At 41.2% G+C, this 16,807-nt stretch overlaps 1 protein-coding gene across 3 annotated transcripts in view; it reads right to left on the reverse strand.

Moving 5' to 3' along the window:
* The window catches only part of LOC126251670 (ribonucleases P/MRP protein subunit POP1), an 81,780-nt gene that overhangs the window by 63,569 nt on the left and 1,404 nt on the right, over positions 1-16,807 (reverse strand). For all 3 annotated transcript variants that reach the window (XM_049952248.1, XM_049952247.1, XM_049952246.1), the window contains exons 2-3: positions 11,226-11,374; positions 11,020-11,138 (exon numbers count right to left, since the gene is read on the reverse strand). In XM_049952248.1, coding sequence (XP_049808205.1) covers positions 11,020-11,138; positions 11,226-11,358 — 252 coding nt within the window. In that variant the 5' untranslated portion in view covers positions 11,359-11,374. The remainder of the gene's footprint in view (positions 1-11,019; positions 11,139-11,225; positions 11,375-16,807) is intronic.

A 16,807-nucleotide genomic window follows, 5' to 3' on the forward strand; every position in this document is an offset into this window, starting at 1 on the left:
TGTACTTATTAGTGGTATGAATGTGACGTACTAAATGAATGAATATTGTTATGTCTATTAACTAAGTATACAACAATGCGAGAACTATGTACCAACAAAGTGAATCATATTCAGCAGAAATTGTAAAGTGCAACTAGCCACTTTATGGGACATAGGAAACAAGATATATTTACGATAATTGTGTTATTTAAAGGGGGAGTTATTTTGATATTTGTGGACTTTATAAACTTGTTCTCTTGATAAATTGTTCATAAAAGCCATTAAGCTGTGATTGGTCAAAAACAAAAGACACAGCTTTGCACGGTTTAATACTAATAGTAGATTGGTAATGATGTATACCAGCCAATCAGAGGACAGTACGTTCGCATTATTTCATGGGTTAATAAATTGCTCCGTGAAGTCTAAAAGTTCGGTTTGGATCTCAGCCATGATCACGTTCAGACATGGATATAAAGAGCTCTGAATAGATGTGAAAATTATATGGAATAATGGTTAAGTCTTAACTGAGAAGTGTCGCAAAGTGGGCACGAATCTGTGAAAAAGATGAACACATGAAATTCTGATTTTAATACATAAACTTTGACTTTTGAATACCCAAACCCGCATGGCAAGTTATACAAGGTGTGACTGCAAACTGAACATTTGTTGTGGTCAAATTGTGTAATATTTGAGTGTGCTTTCTGTTGCAGACAACCCGTGTATTAATCCTTTTGGTAAAAGGTTTGGTTAATTATCGTAAGTTGACTACAGAGTCCGCCAGAAAAATGTATATACACTTTAAGGAACAAAAAGTATAACTTACGTGTTTATTTTACATTTAGTAACTGATCACACATGTTGTACAACCATCAGTTTAGCACATGGTTACTTTAAATGTTCAAAATGTTCACTCTGTTGGCAGCTATACACACAACAGAACAACGAGCGGTTGCTGCAACTAAATCAGTCAGTATTACAGTGGAGATCGCTGCACACGTCACTGTAATCTCCTGGCGAATTTCCTCCTACATGTGTGGCTTACGTCGACAGACATTATCTTTACAGGTCTCCACAAGTAGAAGTCCATAGGTGTTAAATCTGGCAACTGTGGAGGGAACTCGATGGGCCCTCTTCGACCAATCCAATGCTCTGGAAAACTGTCGTCCAGGAAAGCTGGTAGGGATAGGTTGTAGTGTGGCAGCACTCCGTCCTGTTGGTAGAAGACCTCTTCATCAGCTCCGTAAAGTGCATATATACCTGGCAAAATTGATGTGCATAACATTTCCAGGTACACATCTCCTGTGACAGCAGCAACAAAAAAAAAAGGTCCTACTAAGCCCATAGATGATAGTCCACACCACACATGAACCCTTGGTAGACTGGCCGCTTTATCCACATAAACAAGCAGATTTTCTGGAGCCCAGTACACACTGAACTTATGCCAATTCATGGTTCCATTAAGTTCAAATTATGCCTCGTCACTGCACACTACAAACTGCCTATTGGCTTCTCTCTCGGTTTCTTGGGCCAAAGTTCATCTGGTGATTTTACTGACGTTTCGCCAGCACGAGTGGCTGGCATTGTCAAAGCTTCACTCTCTATTGCTGGTGGTGAACTAGAGCCAAGCTCGCGGCCACAGACACGGCTCCAGTTCACCACCAGCAATGGAGGGTGAAGCTTTGACAATGCCAGCTACTCGTGGTGGCAAAACGTCAGTAAAATCATCAGAAGAGCGTCGGTTGTTTGGTTGGTTGGTTGATTGATTGGCATTTAAGGGACCAAACAGCAAGGTCATCAGTCCCTTGTGTCAAAGGTGGTCCATTCGGATGGATTTACATCTCAGAAGAGTCATAACGATAAAAGGTTAAAAAACGTAAAAGTGCAGTTGTGTTGTCAACAGTGAAAACAAAAGGAGGGAAGTCAACAAGTGGGCAACCCCAAGGTTACGTTAGAGGCAGGAAATATCCCACCTCTGATGCAGTACAGACAAGACCACCTCCTATTCAAAAGCGTTCAACCACTAGAATGTGAAAGTGCGTATTGTAAAAAGAGACTAACCAAATCTAAAAAGCGATAAAAATAGAGTAAAAGGGAGAGAAAAGAGGATCTTGGCCAGGGAGGGGAGTCAGGAATCTCCAAACACAGCTTACAGTGGGAGACACTCCAACCCTCACCGCCCTGCCCCTACTCCAAAGGGAGATTAAGAACCTTAGAACTGAAAATAAAAACCACTTTCAAAGAGGAGACTCAGAACAAGTTCAACCATCCGGGAATCGTCTGCCAATATTAAAGGTAAAGTGCGGGAAAGTCTGTACTTAGTACGCAGAGCCAAAACAAGGGGGCATTCCACCAAAATATGGGCTACTGACTGGAAGGCTCCACAATCACAACGTGTGGGTGGCTCATTACGCAAAAGAAAACAATGAGTCAGCCTGGTACGGTCGATGCAGAGACAACACAGGGTGGTCAAGTCCTTTTGGGAGAGGCAGAAGGAAGAATGCCACGGGACAGGTGTCAACTTAATCGCACGAAGTTTATTATACAGGGCGGTAGCCTCCCAAGAGTTGGCCCATGATTGTGCAAAGTGGGATTTGATATGAAGCCGTAAATCCGCTACAGGAGAGGGTACAGAGAAGGGGGTAAGTGACTGCTCCCCCAGCCAAACGATCAGCAAGCTCATTACCTGGAATACTCACATGGCCAGGAACCCAAAGGAAGTCAATGGAACAAGCAGCATGGTGAAGATCAACGAGACAGTCATGGATGGCAAAGACCAAGGGATGGCAGGAAAAACACCAGTCAATAACCTGAACACCACTCATTGAGTCCGTACATAACAAAATGCGGTTGAGTTGCGACCGTTTAATAAAGGTAAGGGCCTGGGAAAATGCCACAAATTCCGCAGTAAACACCCCACATGCAGTTGGCAGGAGATGATTTTCCACACCAACAGAGGACGTGAAGGCATATCCCACACAATTGGCAGATTTAGAGCCTTGGTGTAAAAAACAGCAGCATCCCGAAACTCCCATAAAATTCGGCGAAAACATCAGAACACCATTGGGGGAACGAAATCTTTCGGACCTCGGCAGAGATCCATCAAAATCCGGGGCCGAGAAACTAACCGAGGGGGGGTGTCGGACAGGGAACATGGGACACAGGACAAAGAAGGAAGCTGAAAATCATGGCGAAGAGACAAGGCAGAGCCCAACCGGTAAACCCACCCAAGGGTGGGAATCAGGTGGGTGATGTCCTTGGTCTGGGAACAGAATAGAAGAGGAAGAATGAGTGGGAGAGGAACGGACAGTGATTGCATAAAAAAGCACAAGCTGGGATTGCCAAACAGAAAAGGGCGGGGAGGGGGAAGGATCCCAGCTTTAACCAGGAGACTATCAACAGGGCTAGTAGGGAAGGCACTGATGGCCAAACGGATACCACGATGGTGAACAGGGTCCAGGAGGTGCAGTTTGGAAGGAGCAGCCGAATCATAGACTTGACAGCCATAATCCAAGCAAGACAAGCACTAAAGCCCAATAAAGGTGGAGAAGAGTGAAAAGATCTCCATCCCAAGAGGTGTGGGCAAGGAAGTGAAGGACATTGAGTTTACAGAAACATCCTATCTTCAGAAGTCTGATATGAGGCAGCCAAGTGAGCTTGTTGTCAAAAAGAAGACCTAGGAAATGAAACTGTGGGACCACAGGTAATCGTTGTGCATCGAGCTAGAGCTCCAGATCGGGGTGGACCGTAGTACGGTGACAGAAGTGGACCATCCACAATCTTAAAGGAGAGAACTGAAACCCGTGTGAGAGGGTCCATGCAGAGGCACACCATATAGCACCTTGGAGCTGCCGCTCTGCAGAGGCCACTGAAGAGGAACTAACCCAAATGCAGAAATCATCTACGTACAGAGCAGGGGTGACCAAAGGACCGGCAGAGGTCACAAGCCCATCTATAGCAATGAGGAAAAGAAGTACACTCAATACGAAACCCTGTGGGATGCCATTCTCCTGGATCCACGGAGAACTAAAAACAGTACCAACCCGAACCCTGAATTTCCAATGGAATAGGAATTGGAGGATAAAAATCGGGAGTGGGCCCCAAAGACCCCACTCATGAAGTGTAAGGAAGATATGATGGCACCAAGCCGTATCATAGGCCTTGCGAAGGTCGAAAAAGACTGCAATCAAATGGCAGCGCTTGGAAAAAGCCTGCAAAACTGCAGATTCCTATCGAAATAAATGATCGATCAGAGACCGTCCCTCTCAGAAGCCACACTGGTAAGGGGACAATAGATGCCGAGATTCAAGGATCCAATAGAGCCAACAGGCTACCATCTGTTCAAGTAACTTGCAAACATCATTTGTCAGACTAACTGGCCAATAGCTTTCGACAAACAGGGGGTTCTTACCAGGCTTAAGGACGGGAACCGCGATGCTATCCCTCCATTGAGAAGGGAAGTCACCCTGGAGACAGATACGGTTGTCTTCGTTGTAGAGCACTTAGATGTTGAAGCAATTCGTTATGAACGGAGTCTGGGCCAGGGGCCGTATCATGAGAAGAAGAAAGTGCGGAAAGAAGTTCCCATTCAGTAAAAGGTTCGTTGTAAGATTCTGACTGACAAGGGGTAAAACATAAGGCGGAAGCTTCTGCCCGCTGTTTCTGGTGAAGGAAAGCAGCCGGATAGGAGGTTGATGCTGATGCTGTTGCAAAATGGGTCGCAAGATGTTCCGCGAGAATCAACGGGTCCGTGCAAAGGCCATCTGGGAGGGCAAGGCCCAGCAGGGTAGACTGTTGATGGCAACCTTGGAGAGAGCCAAGTGTAGCCCATACCCGTGACATACGGACAGTAGAACTGAGGGAAGAAACAAAGCATCCCCAACACACCCATTTGCTCTGTTTCATTAAGTAACGGGCTTTGGCACAAAGGTGTTTAAAGATAAGATTGGCAGCGCATGGGTGACTCTTAAGGTGTTACAAAGCTCAACGGCAATCACGGATGGCAATGGCCGGACTCCACCACGGGACTTGCCAGTGACGAAATGGTCCAGATGAGCATGGGATAGCAAGGCCAGTAGCACGAACAATCACATCATACATGTCATGTAGGACGTCATCAATACAACCTGACAAAGAGGGAGAAAAAAAATGACCTGTTCAGTATATAGAGGCCAATTGGCACGTTGAAAAGACCGAGGTAACCTGTCCATCAGAGAGCGGGAAGGGAACGAGAGAATCAATGGGAAGTGGTCACAGTCGCAAAGGTCGTCGTGTGGCGACCAGTGTAATGAAGGGAGGAGGGAGGGAGAAGAAAGAGAAACATCAATGGCAGAAAAGGTACCATGACCGACACTGAAATGAGTAGGGGAGCCATCATTAAGAAGGCACAAGTTGTGGTCTGCAAGAAACTGTCTATGAGAAGACCCCGACTAGATGGAAATGCACTGCCCCACAAGGGATGATGAGCATTAAAATCCCCAAGGAGGAGTAAGGGGGGAGGAAGCTGCTGAAGGAGGACAGTTAAGGCAGCAGCTGTAGGAGTCCTGTCAGGAGGGAGATAAAGATTGCAAACTGTGACCCCAGAGTCCAGGTGGACCCTAACAGCAACCGCTTCCACTATAGTTTGAAGAGGAATCCACATGCTAGCAATGTCCGTATCATCAGTAACACGAGATTCCTGTAGAACCACACAAGCTGCAAAGTAAAACGAAATAAGGGATTTCAACCCCGGAAGGTGGCGGTAATATCCATTACAATTCCATTGGATAACCACAGAACAATGATTCAAATGAGGGGCGAACAGGCTAAAGCCAGTCACGCCGCCGGGTCACCATCCGTCACCAACAAGGAGGGGGCGACATCCATAAAAAGTCAGGTTGCGAAGGCGGGGACGGCACCTCTGGCGACACCAGAGGCTCCTTGTCCCAGGTCTTATGTTTCTTCTTCCTTTCCGTTTGAGATCAAGGAGGGCTGTGCTGAAAAAAAAAAAAAAAAAAGCCAGCTGCAGCAAGATCTGGAAAAGAGAGCGAACGGGTGACCTGGGGGCCCACAGACTGTGGTTCTCTTGGCCGTCGTGTGGCAGCAGACCTTTGGCCTGGAAGGTGGTGGAAGGGGGATCCCGGAAGGGGCGCCCTCGACCTGCAGACGCTGAAGAAGTGGGACACTTCTCTGGCTGGGGAGGGGGAGGGGTGCCCGGAGGGGAGGTTGTGGGAACCGCAGGGGAGGGGGAGAGGAGAGGGGTTCGGGACTGGGGTAAGGAAGGGGTGAAGATGTAACTAAAGCATAGCTAGACGTCATTGACACAGGATGAAAATGTGCATACTTCTTGTGAGCCTCAGAGTAGATTAGACGATCGAGGGACTTAAACTCCTGTATGTTCTTTTCCTTCTTATAAGCCAGGTAATCCAGTAAACATGGAGAATGACTGCCATAATAATTAATACACACAGGAGGGGGAACACAGGAACTCCCCTCATGGAGTGGATGTCCACAGTCACCACAGACAAGGGTCTGCGAACAGTGGAAAGACATATGTCCAAAACGCAAGCATTTAAAACATCTCATACGTGGTGGGATGTACGGCTTCACATCACATCGATAAAACATAATCTTGACCTTCTCAGGGAGGGTATCCCCTTCAAAGGCCAGGATAAAGGCACCATTATCAATGTCATTGTCCTTCAGGCCCTTCTGAACACGCTGAACAAAGTGAACATCCTGCTGTCCTAGACTGCCCCTAAGTTCCTCATCAGTTTGAAGGATGAGGTGCCTGTGAAATATTACACCTTGAACCACATTCAAAGACTGGTGGGGGGTAATGGACACAGGAATTGTGCCAAGATGGTCACAGGCACGAATGGCCAGCTGAAGCAGTTTTAATCAACAACGAACCCGACCGCATCTTGCTCAGAGAGTCCACTTCGCCAAACTTGTCTTCAATGTGTTCCACAAAAAATAAAGGTTTGGTATTGGTGAAAGTATCCCCATCAGTCCTGGTGCAAACCACATAGCAGGGTAAAAGGTTTCGCCCTCCTCCAAGGGGGTAGCCATGGAAGGGAAGGCCGAAGGGGCAGAAGAAGCAGCACTAAAAGAATTATTTCCATTCAAAGAGATGGCCATAGAAGAACGGCCAGAGTTCTGGACCCTTAAGTGTTTCATTTGCAAGGTGTCTGCCCTGATACAACCCACTCCGATCAGGGGCTCTCCCCACAGGCAGCCACAGCAAGGGCCGTCTGGCATGACGGCCATTGCCCGCAGTTCCAATGCTCCATGATAAGCAACCATTCCTAGGCTTACATGCGGTCACATCTCAGGTATCAGAGGTACATAGCGACCCCACCACACGGACTGCCTACAGAGCTGACTATGTACCCTAGCATCAGACAATGACGTGAAGGAAAAGATGGAAGGAACTAGGAGGGCACACACCAGAGACACTAGGTAAGATGCTCTTCTCCAAATGGCTCACACTACGAAATAGAAATTTAGTAATGGAGGGGGACCAGAGAATGCCAAAAGGATGAGGTAATTACTCAACAAAACCAAATCGCAAAGCCAGCATAACCAGGAGGATAGCAGGGCCAACATAAACAAGGACACCAAGAGAGGGAGAGGAGAGGGCGGAGGGGAAGGAGCAAGGACAGGTAAGGAGGGGAAGGGAAAGGAAATGCAGCCTGGGAAAGAAGGAAGGCTGCAACAGCTCGGGGCCCCGTGCTCGCCACGCACATGCTCATGAAAGGACTGAGAGCCCCCTGGGGTGACAAACGTCGGCCAAAGAACCAGAGACAGAAGCCGCCAGTAGGCAGTGGCCATGAAAGCCTTAACAATTTTGTACTCCACACTACCTTCCTCACAAATTGTTCATCATCATTTACCATTTACTGATACCATTCGCATTCGGTGATCAGGATCGTCATCATCAATAGCATGCAGTAATCGTGGAATGTAAACTTCCCACTTTGCAGCTTTCAGAATTCTATGTACACTTGTACTTCTAACCCACACTTCACATGCACTTTGCTTAGCAGACTTCGGTGGAGAATTAACAAACGTTTCCAACATGAGAGCCAACGAAGCAGGACTGGTAGATGCACACTGTCTTCCTGAATATCACAAATCGTTCCATGCAATTCAAACTTGTCAATGATGAATTTCATTGTTAGGCACGTTAGCAGTTCCGTTTCGAACTTCCGCCTCCACTGACGTTGACGTCAACAGCATTATCAAGCTTGAAAAACCACTTCACAATACATTTATGTTTCTTTAATGCCAAGCGTGCTCCAACCATCTTGTTTTCTCAATACTGAGATGAAAGTACTAACATCTCTTGAGCCAAAGACCATACTACAACACACTCTTAACTCAAATCGAACGACAATATTGATATCTCGATAGAGCCTGACAAAGAATGTATACATTTTTCTGCCAGACTGTATTATGAGTGAGTGTGATTGCAGGTGAATGACAAAACTGTCAATTAAGATTAGCAAGGACTTGGCGGTGTTTTGTATCAAACCAATCACAATAAATTGAAGTTTTTACTCGCAAAATATCTTTCAATTAATCACTCAGCTAACCTGATACTGAAAAACATTTTAACGCGACCTGTAAAGATGAGTAGTGCAGCAAGTTTCTGCTACAGCTTTTTCTAGCCAATGAACAATATGCATTTTTCTAACAGGGAAGGCGAGTGGACTGGACTGCAGAAGAAGAAATCACCACAAGGTGAATGGAACTGTTTTCTGTTGGACAAAACACAAATAACCATGCTGTTGCCCATAGTCAACACATACTACGAGAAACCTTGCACTAATATACAGAAGTATGTCAATGCTGGGAACATCGACGGAGTGTGTTTGGGTATCAAAAGAGGCCCTCCTCCCCAAGAAGACCATCCCACTTAAGGAGGTCGATGGAACACTCATCACAGATTGTAATCAACAATTTCAACAGAGAGTAGAATACTACGTAAGCCGCTGAGTATATAAAATATTCTTAGGATTTCTGAAGACAATAAGGATAAATACAGGAACCAGATTATGATTATGAGAGCCAGAAGACATAAAAGCTAAGTAATAGTTGAGTGAAGCAGGGTTGTGATGTAATTGCAGTGTTATTCAGTCTCTACGTATAGCAAGCAGTAAATGGAACTAAGGAGAAATACGGAAATTTTAAAATTTCTTGATGAAACTATAGTACTGAGACAGCAAAGGACTTTGAAGATCAGCTGAATGGTATAAGTAGTGCTTTGAAAAGGGGTTATAAGATGACCATAAAAAAAAAAAAAAAAAAAAAAAAAAAAAAAAAAAAAAAAAAAAAAAGGATAAAGTAGCATAGTTTAATTAAGTCAGATGATGCTGAAGGAATCTGATCAAGAGTGAGACACTAAAAGAAGTGTACAAGTTTTGTTACTTGATGAACAAGGAAGGTATGGTGACATACAATGCAGACTGTCAATTAGCAAGACAAACATTTCCGAAAAAGAGAAAACTTTTAGATATATTTAAAGGTCAGGAAGGGTCTTCTGACAGCATTATGTCTGGAATCAGCATTATATGGAAGTGAAATGTGGATAATAAACACAACAGCTACAAAGATTATAGAAATTTTTGAAATGTAGTGCTACAGAAGAACGCTGTAGACTAAAACAGTACAAGTAACTAATGAAAATGTACTGAATCAACTCAGATAGAAAAGAATTTTATGGTACAATTTGACTAAAAGGAGGAGTAGGTTGATGGGACATATCCTGAGGTATCAAAGAATAGTTAATTTAGTAACTGAAGATAGAGTGTGTGGGGGGTGGGGGTGGGGGCGGCAGGGGAATGGGGCGGAAGTAAAAAGTGTACAGGGCAGGTTCAACTGGATATAGTTATGCAGAGATGGAGACACTTGCAAAGGACAGGAAGAGCTGCATCCAACCACACTGAAGACAATGAAATGAAATGAAATGTTGTGTGGCTAGGGTCTCCCGTCGGGTAGACCGTTCGCCTGGTGCAGGTCTTTCGAGTTGACGCCACTTCGGCGACCTGCGCATCGATGGAGATGAAATGATGATGATTAGGACAACACAACACCCAGTCCCTGAGCGGAGAAAATCTCCGACCCAGCCGGGAATCGAACCCGGGACCTTAGGATTGACATTCCGTCATGCTGACCACTCAGCTACCGGGGCTGGACACTGAAGACAATGATGGAGCATGTGAAATATCATCTATTAAATCAATATTAATCATATTTCATGAGCATGGGAAAGCTCTGAATTCTAGAGGCAAATGGATTTGGCACATACTTCACAGATGACACCTGCTGATTGGGGATAAAATTCAGGAACCAGATTATGACTATGAGAGCTAGAAGACATAAAAGATAAGTAAGTCAGTACTCGAAATGTTCTGCATGTTCCAAAACTTATACAATATTTTTTTTAAAATATAAGTAAACCCCAAAAACGATAGAAATCCAGAGATTGAAGAGAACACTAAGGAAATGAAAGAATAAGTCAAATTTTCACGAGAAAGAAGTAACACTTACATTGCCTTCCAGACTATTTATACATTCACTCCGCCATCGCATAGTAGATTTCATAATGTGGCCAAAAATTTAAATTTATGTTCAACAGGCAGCAGAATGTTGGCTGAAGAGGAGAAGTTTTGAAATAACAGTAATTCAGAAAAGGAAGAAGAGAAACGCAGAGTGAGTGAGTGAGTGTGTGTGTGTGTGTGTGTGTGTGTGTGTGTGTGTGTGTGTGCGTGAGAGAGAGAGAGAGAGAGAGAGAGAGAGAGAGAATATATTTTCATGGTACTACTTACGATGAAATTATTTCCAAACACACAACAGCTCTGGTTTTACAGTATTAGCTCTGGTTTTACAGTATTACATCTAAATGAAAAGAGAACAAATTCTTCTCTACAGTAAGTACTCAAAATGTTCTGTAGATTCCAAACCTTATACAATATTTTTTTTAAATATAAATAAATCCCAAAAAAGACAAAAATCCAATTGCGTTTATGTTTGTACCTATCCAATAATTTCAAATTGTACCTGTCGCAAATGTGCTTCTCGAAGCCTCCTTGGCATGCGTTTAACATTGTGGCTCATTATCCTCCTCCTCATGTGCTTAGGGAGTCGTTGAATTACCAGGCCACTTCTCTGAGGATCATCTGCACAGCAAATTTTCAAGATGTTAAGACCACAGTTACTTGTTAATATCTTGAGAATACTGTTACCATTCAATGTCCGACATATACCTATGGCTTCTGTTAATGCTTCTATTTCTTGAGCTCTTGCAGAAATTATGTGCAATATGTTTACTCCTGATGGAAGGTGAGATTGTCCGCCAAGCAGACTGTCAAACTGTTGCCTTGAACTTGCCATGATCATTTATTTGTTTTGAATCCTGTAGAGAAAAGACAATAGGCAGTTTTTATTATGTATGTTAATTGTTCTTCCTGACATCAAATCCAACATCACTTTTCTATTTCACTTCTAGCTTTCAAATTATTTGTTGTTTGTAACCACCTGGATCCTGATAACCACATAAACAATTATTAATCCATCATGTTGTTATGACAAGGCTGAACTCATTATTTATTTATCATTCTAACCTACTTAAAATATTTTCCTGCACAGTTTTGTGTTGTTGACTGTTAAACACACTAAAAGCTTTGAACTCACAAGACCTGAATTTGGCTGAACAACACTGAAAGGACTAATACACACATAGAACACATAAATACGATGAGCAAGTTACTTTATTTTTTACACACCAAAGTTAATAAGCTTTAGAACTATAAGCTGCTGCATCTGTTTATTCTGGTTGCCCTATTTCCATTTGTTAAACAACAGATACTTTCTCACCATCAGCTAACAGTCCGTACATTACAATAATGGCCACAGCAGAATCTGTAATAGGATTTGACAAACATATCAATTTCTGTACAAGTACCTCAGGGAATTGTGTATTTAAAGACAGTATGGTACATTTGACTGAGATTCAAACCCTAAAAATGAACCATAGACACTAAACTGAAGGAACTACATCAATAAAATATTACAAAGGGAACAATGGTAATTTCTGTCAAGTTTTTTGGTCATGATACTGATTGATAGTCTAATTACAACACAGATGTTCAAATATGTGTGAATTCCTAAGGGACCAAACTGTTGAGGTCATTGGTCCCTAAAGTTACACACAAAAACTGAATTAAACTAAGTTATGCTAAGAACAACAATCACCCCCTTGCCCGAGGGAGGACTCAAACCTCCAGCGGAAGATACAACACAGATTAAGAACACTTGGTAAGAAAACTTATGGAGAATAGTTCATAATCTAATTCTGTCTTGTAAAATCTACAGACATGGCTCTTCATTTTCAAGCCAGTAGAATTATGCTGGATATACACAATACTAAAGTGAAGAGATATTTAAAACCATAGTGAAAACTGAAAAATGCAGTTTCTTTAAGTATTGAAATAATGACTAAAATGAAGGAGAGAGCTTTGGGAACTAAAATACTGTGGAACTGGCATAAAATACAAATATGTGAAATTACTGGAAGAGAGAAGACCGAGTGCAATATTACAGAAACAATGAAAAGTTTGCAGAAATCTATGGATCTTCCACATGAATACAACACGAATGTCATTCTGTTATACTGCAATAACTCCAGGCTTGAAACATGCACACTCACCAATGTACGGGAATCTGACACACCTGAAAACATAAAAGAATCGCATATGCTCTGCTGCAGTAAAGCACCGGAGAAACAGCAAGATAAATTACTTACATTTTACAGTGAAAATCTGACTTAGGACTTCAAGTGCACAGGCAATCAGGCATAGACTTATAGTAAAGAAACAGCATTAGGAAACTATCAGTCACTCATTTGCAATTGCTGTACGACTACCTTGACTGTTCCAAGCATCCATACCTAACCACATACCATTTAAATGCTAAAAAGTTCAAGTCAATGGGTCAGCTAAAGATCATTACAGCTTTAGTATAGCTACATCATTACATCAAAGGCACAAATCTTTAAAATTGCATTTGAGACTTTCTTAAACAACACAGAACCAAACACTTAACATATATTCCCTCTTTCTGAGTCTGACATGCCTCCAATAAAAGAATGGCCCTAATACACAGCAAATCCAGTAAATGTTGCTTTATCAGCATTCAAATCTCCTATCCAAACTATCTTCTTTCTATTTCCACAGCAATCACTACTATCTTACTCTCATATTTGCAGTTGCCTGGACCATAATGATAACAAAAGGAGATTATAACTCGTATTGGTCTGCAAGTAAACAAAAAGTCAACTATTGTGCTGATAACTTTATGTTTCCCCAGTTCACGACTGTGTTAGTAAAATCAACTTATCAGCTAGAAGAGTAGGTGCAAAAGTACCTATATGGGTAACAGTCCTTTCCTAATTGCAGAACTGAACAATTACTGAATGTTAACATCAGTTAACATCCCAATTTTATCTATAAAGAAAACTGTCCTAATCATTCCTGAAACTGAAACTTCCTGGCAGATTAAAACTGTGTGCCCGACCGAGACTCGAACTCGGGACCTTTGCCTCTCGCGGGCAAGTGCTCTACCAACTGAGCTACCGAAGCACGACTCACGCCCGGTACTCACAGCTTTACTTCTGCCAGTACCTCGTCTCCTACCTTCCAAACTTTACAGAAGTAGGTGTATATTCTGAAATATATGAAGTCCACCAGGCACTGCAGCATGTGAGATGTGTGAAAAGTCAGCAAGAACCAAGCATTCATCAGCTGCCAATGTTTGCTTTTTGTCTTTCAAAAATTTACTTTCAGCTTTTGCAATAAAATGATGCATTTTCAGATTTTCAAGGTTAGCCACCAAAACACTTCAAAAAACTCTTCTCGTGATTTTAAGAGTGTCACCCTGTCACTTCTGTCTTGTGTCACCCATTGTAATTTATATTGTCAGGCGTCAAATCATCTTCTTCGGATTCTTCAAAATTGTCTGGACAATCTTCACATTTTCCCTTGATCATACAATTGTAACTGTCAATATTGCATACCATAACTTCAAAAAGGTCTTTATAGTAAACTATAAGATTGGCCCCATCTATCATCACCTTTACATTCTGATGATAGAAACAAACACAAACACTATGGGTGCCAGATGACCCTGCAACAATACACCATCTTGGTCTCAACTCACAACACTTTAAACTTCCAATTTTATTGTTAGGATTTTCTTTTTTAAATTTGGTGAATAGTTCATTTAAATTACACAATATTAACCTTTCTTGTGTTTGAATCTTAGAACTATTTTCTTTCACAGAAACAGTCGTTTTTTGCCAGACATCAAATGCCTGTTATTGTCATCGTCATAATACTTAATAACTTTATTGATTGTGTTTTCATCTACCAAATTAGATGCACTTTTCTTTTGTAATGGTGGTAAAATTCCCTGTACTTTTACTAATTGCCTTGTTAATTTAACAAGACGTTCTGACACATTAAATTCATCACTAACTTTTGCTCGACTCTAAGAATTCGGCAGTAAACTGATAATCTTAATTTTATCCTCTTTGTTTGAGGCACTGCATTTAGTTTTTCTACCAGCTGCAATTGTTAGCCTGCTGAAACAATTATCACAGCATTGTTTTGACAAATAATCATAAGCTAGTGTAATGTGGTGTGTTACATTATGCAATTGGTATACTTTATTGGATTAGCCTACCAGATATCGCAGATGTTAAAAAACGTATTTTTGACTTGTGTTTGTAATCTTTTTTCCATAGCTTCCAACTGAATCTCAGACCTGAAATTTATACTGAAGTTTGATATCATAAAGGTCTATTAACTGTGAAATTTTCAGAGTTTTATCTGGTCCCCCAACAAACAAATTCCAAGCCACAAGATGGAAAAATTTTAAAAATCCATTTTTTTAAAATAGTGTATTTTTTTAAGTGTAAGCTGCTCACCATTGATACTCCATAAAAAGTAACTATACTATACAGTGTAATAGCAGAAAAATATTAAAGCTGAGAAATTAATCTTTCTTTGGAAAACTACTGTTCAAAAACTGTGTTTTTTTTTTAATTTGTGGCTGTTAACTTTGAATTATTAAAGAATACATTCAGCTAAGGCATATGCATTTGTAGCCCAGAGTGTGTTGAACTAAATGTATTTTATCTGAAAGGCTTAGGACAATCCACTACTGAATAATTGTAAAAAATGTAGATGCTCGCAAATACGAAAAAACGCATGCGGCCTGGAACAAGTATGGCCGCCATTTCAAAATAATAAACAATAAATTTTTAAAAAAATATTTTTGTGACTACTAAACATTGGCGAATTCACGCAGAAAATATAAAATTTTTTTCTGAAATGGTCAAGCAACCAGTGATGGACCACTTGGTATGGATTGACGAAAAAAAAAAAAAAACATCAGTCTTAGACCATTTAGTTAGAGATATCAACGGCGAAAACTGTACAGTATTTATGAAAAACCTTAAGCCCTCTCGTCACTACTGTCAGATAACAAGGCTAAAGACGGGCTTGGTGAACCCTGCAACACTATGGGGCTGCAACTGCAAACAGATCTCAGAATGTAAATTACAGACTTTTTCCAGAGCATAGGCAAAACAAACCTAGGACGATGTGTGTATGGAAAACACTGTAGATGTCAAAGCATATTGTTTACATTAATTTTTAAGGAAGTTTTTCCAAAAGTAATTGCTTCATTAGTAGTAGCGAAGCAAAACTGATTGGTGACTGTAAGTATTAGAAAGTCCTCCCAGACACTCAAATTTCTCATTCTTTACAAAAGCAACATGCTAATACAGAGTTTCTAAATTGCTATCACATATACAAAAGATATATATGAGAGCACTGCTTACTGCAGTGGAAAAAAAAAGATGACATTTCTAACAGTAGAACTCAAATCAGGAACGCAATAGGCCTGCAGAAATTACAAATATTATTGGCTCACATCAGCAGCATAAGGAGGTATATTCCACACCTACGGGCTACCCCATTATTATAAACAGCTCGACATTAAGTTGGCTAGGAAATCAAAGAAAATCAAAATAATATCCCAGTCATCAAAAAATTATGTGCCAAGCATTCTACAAAAAAATAAAACCCATCTGAAACATCTAAAACAGAAATTTTCAGGTTGAATTTAAGTGTGTCTTGTTTTCCCATCAAATGTTAGGTGTATCCAAAGTTTATCCAGTCAGTGGATAATTCTCACATTTTTAATCAGATATCAATTACAATCAAACAACCACATGAGCAAATAAATTATGAGGTCTATATGATTTTTACAAATTATCTGAAAAGTATCCCATAATTCTGATCTACATGGCATTAGGGCCAAAATACATTCAAAAATATGTTTGCTGCACATAATCTTTTAGAAGTTACAGATATCTGTGTGGTTTCACATTAAACACAGCTACTTGAAATCATTCACACAAAGACAAGCAAATACTTCTATATTCCGATCAAGAAGTCACGTAAATGTATTTCTATTCCCATTTTAGGGTTATGGCAATTAATGTATGCATGCCTAGGGTATTAAATTTGGGAAGTAGTGCCTAATATGTGCTGCTTCTTCTTCCTTCATTTCAACCCACTTTGAGGTACATTAAATCAATCAATTACTTATGTGCTTTTCTCTTAGCCTAGTATTGTTTCATTGCATTTGATCTTGCTTTCCCTTTTCTTTTGTCAGAGATTTGGATTGTTTGTTTGGTTTTCATTTTGAGTTGGAACCTCATTTTCTTACCATTGGTTGTTTTTTTGAAATTTTATCCAAAAGCATATTTTCTGTGATTTAG

This window comes from Schistocerca nitens, chromosome 4 (genome assembly GCF_023898315.1).
Source record: "Schistocerca nitens isolate TAMUIC-IGC-003100 chromosome 4, iqSchNite1.1, whole genome shotgun sequence".
Taxonomy (NCBI): Eukaryota; Metazoa; Arthropoda; class Insecta; order Orthoptera; family Acrididae; genus Schistocerca; species Schistocerca nitens.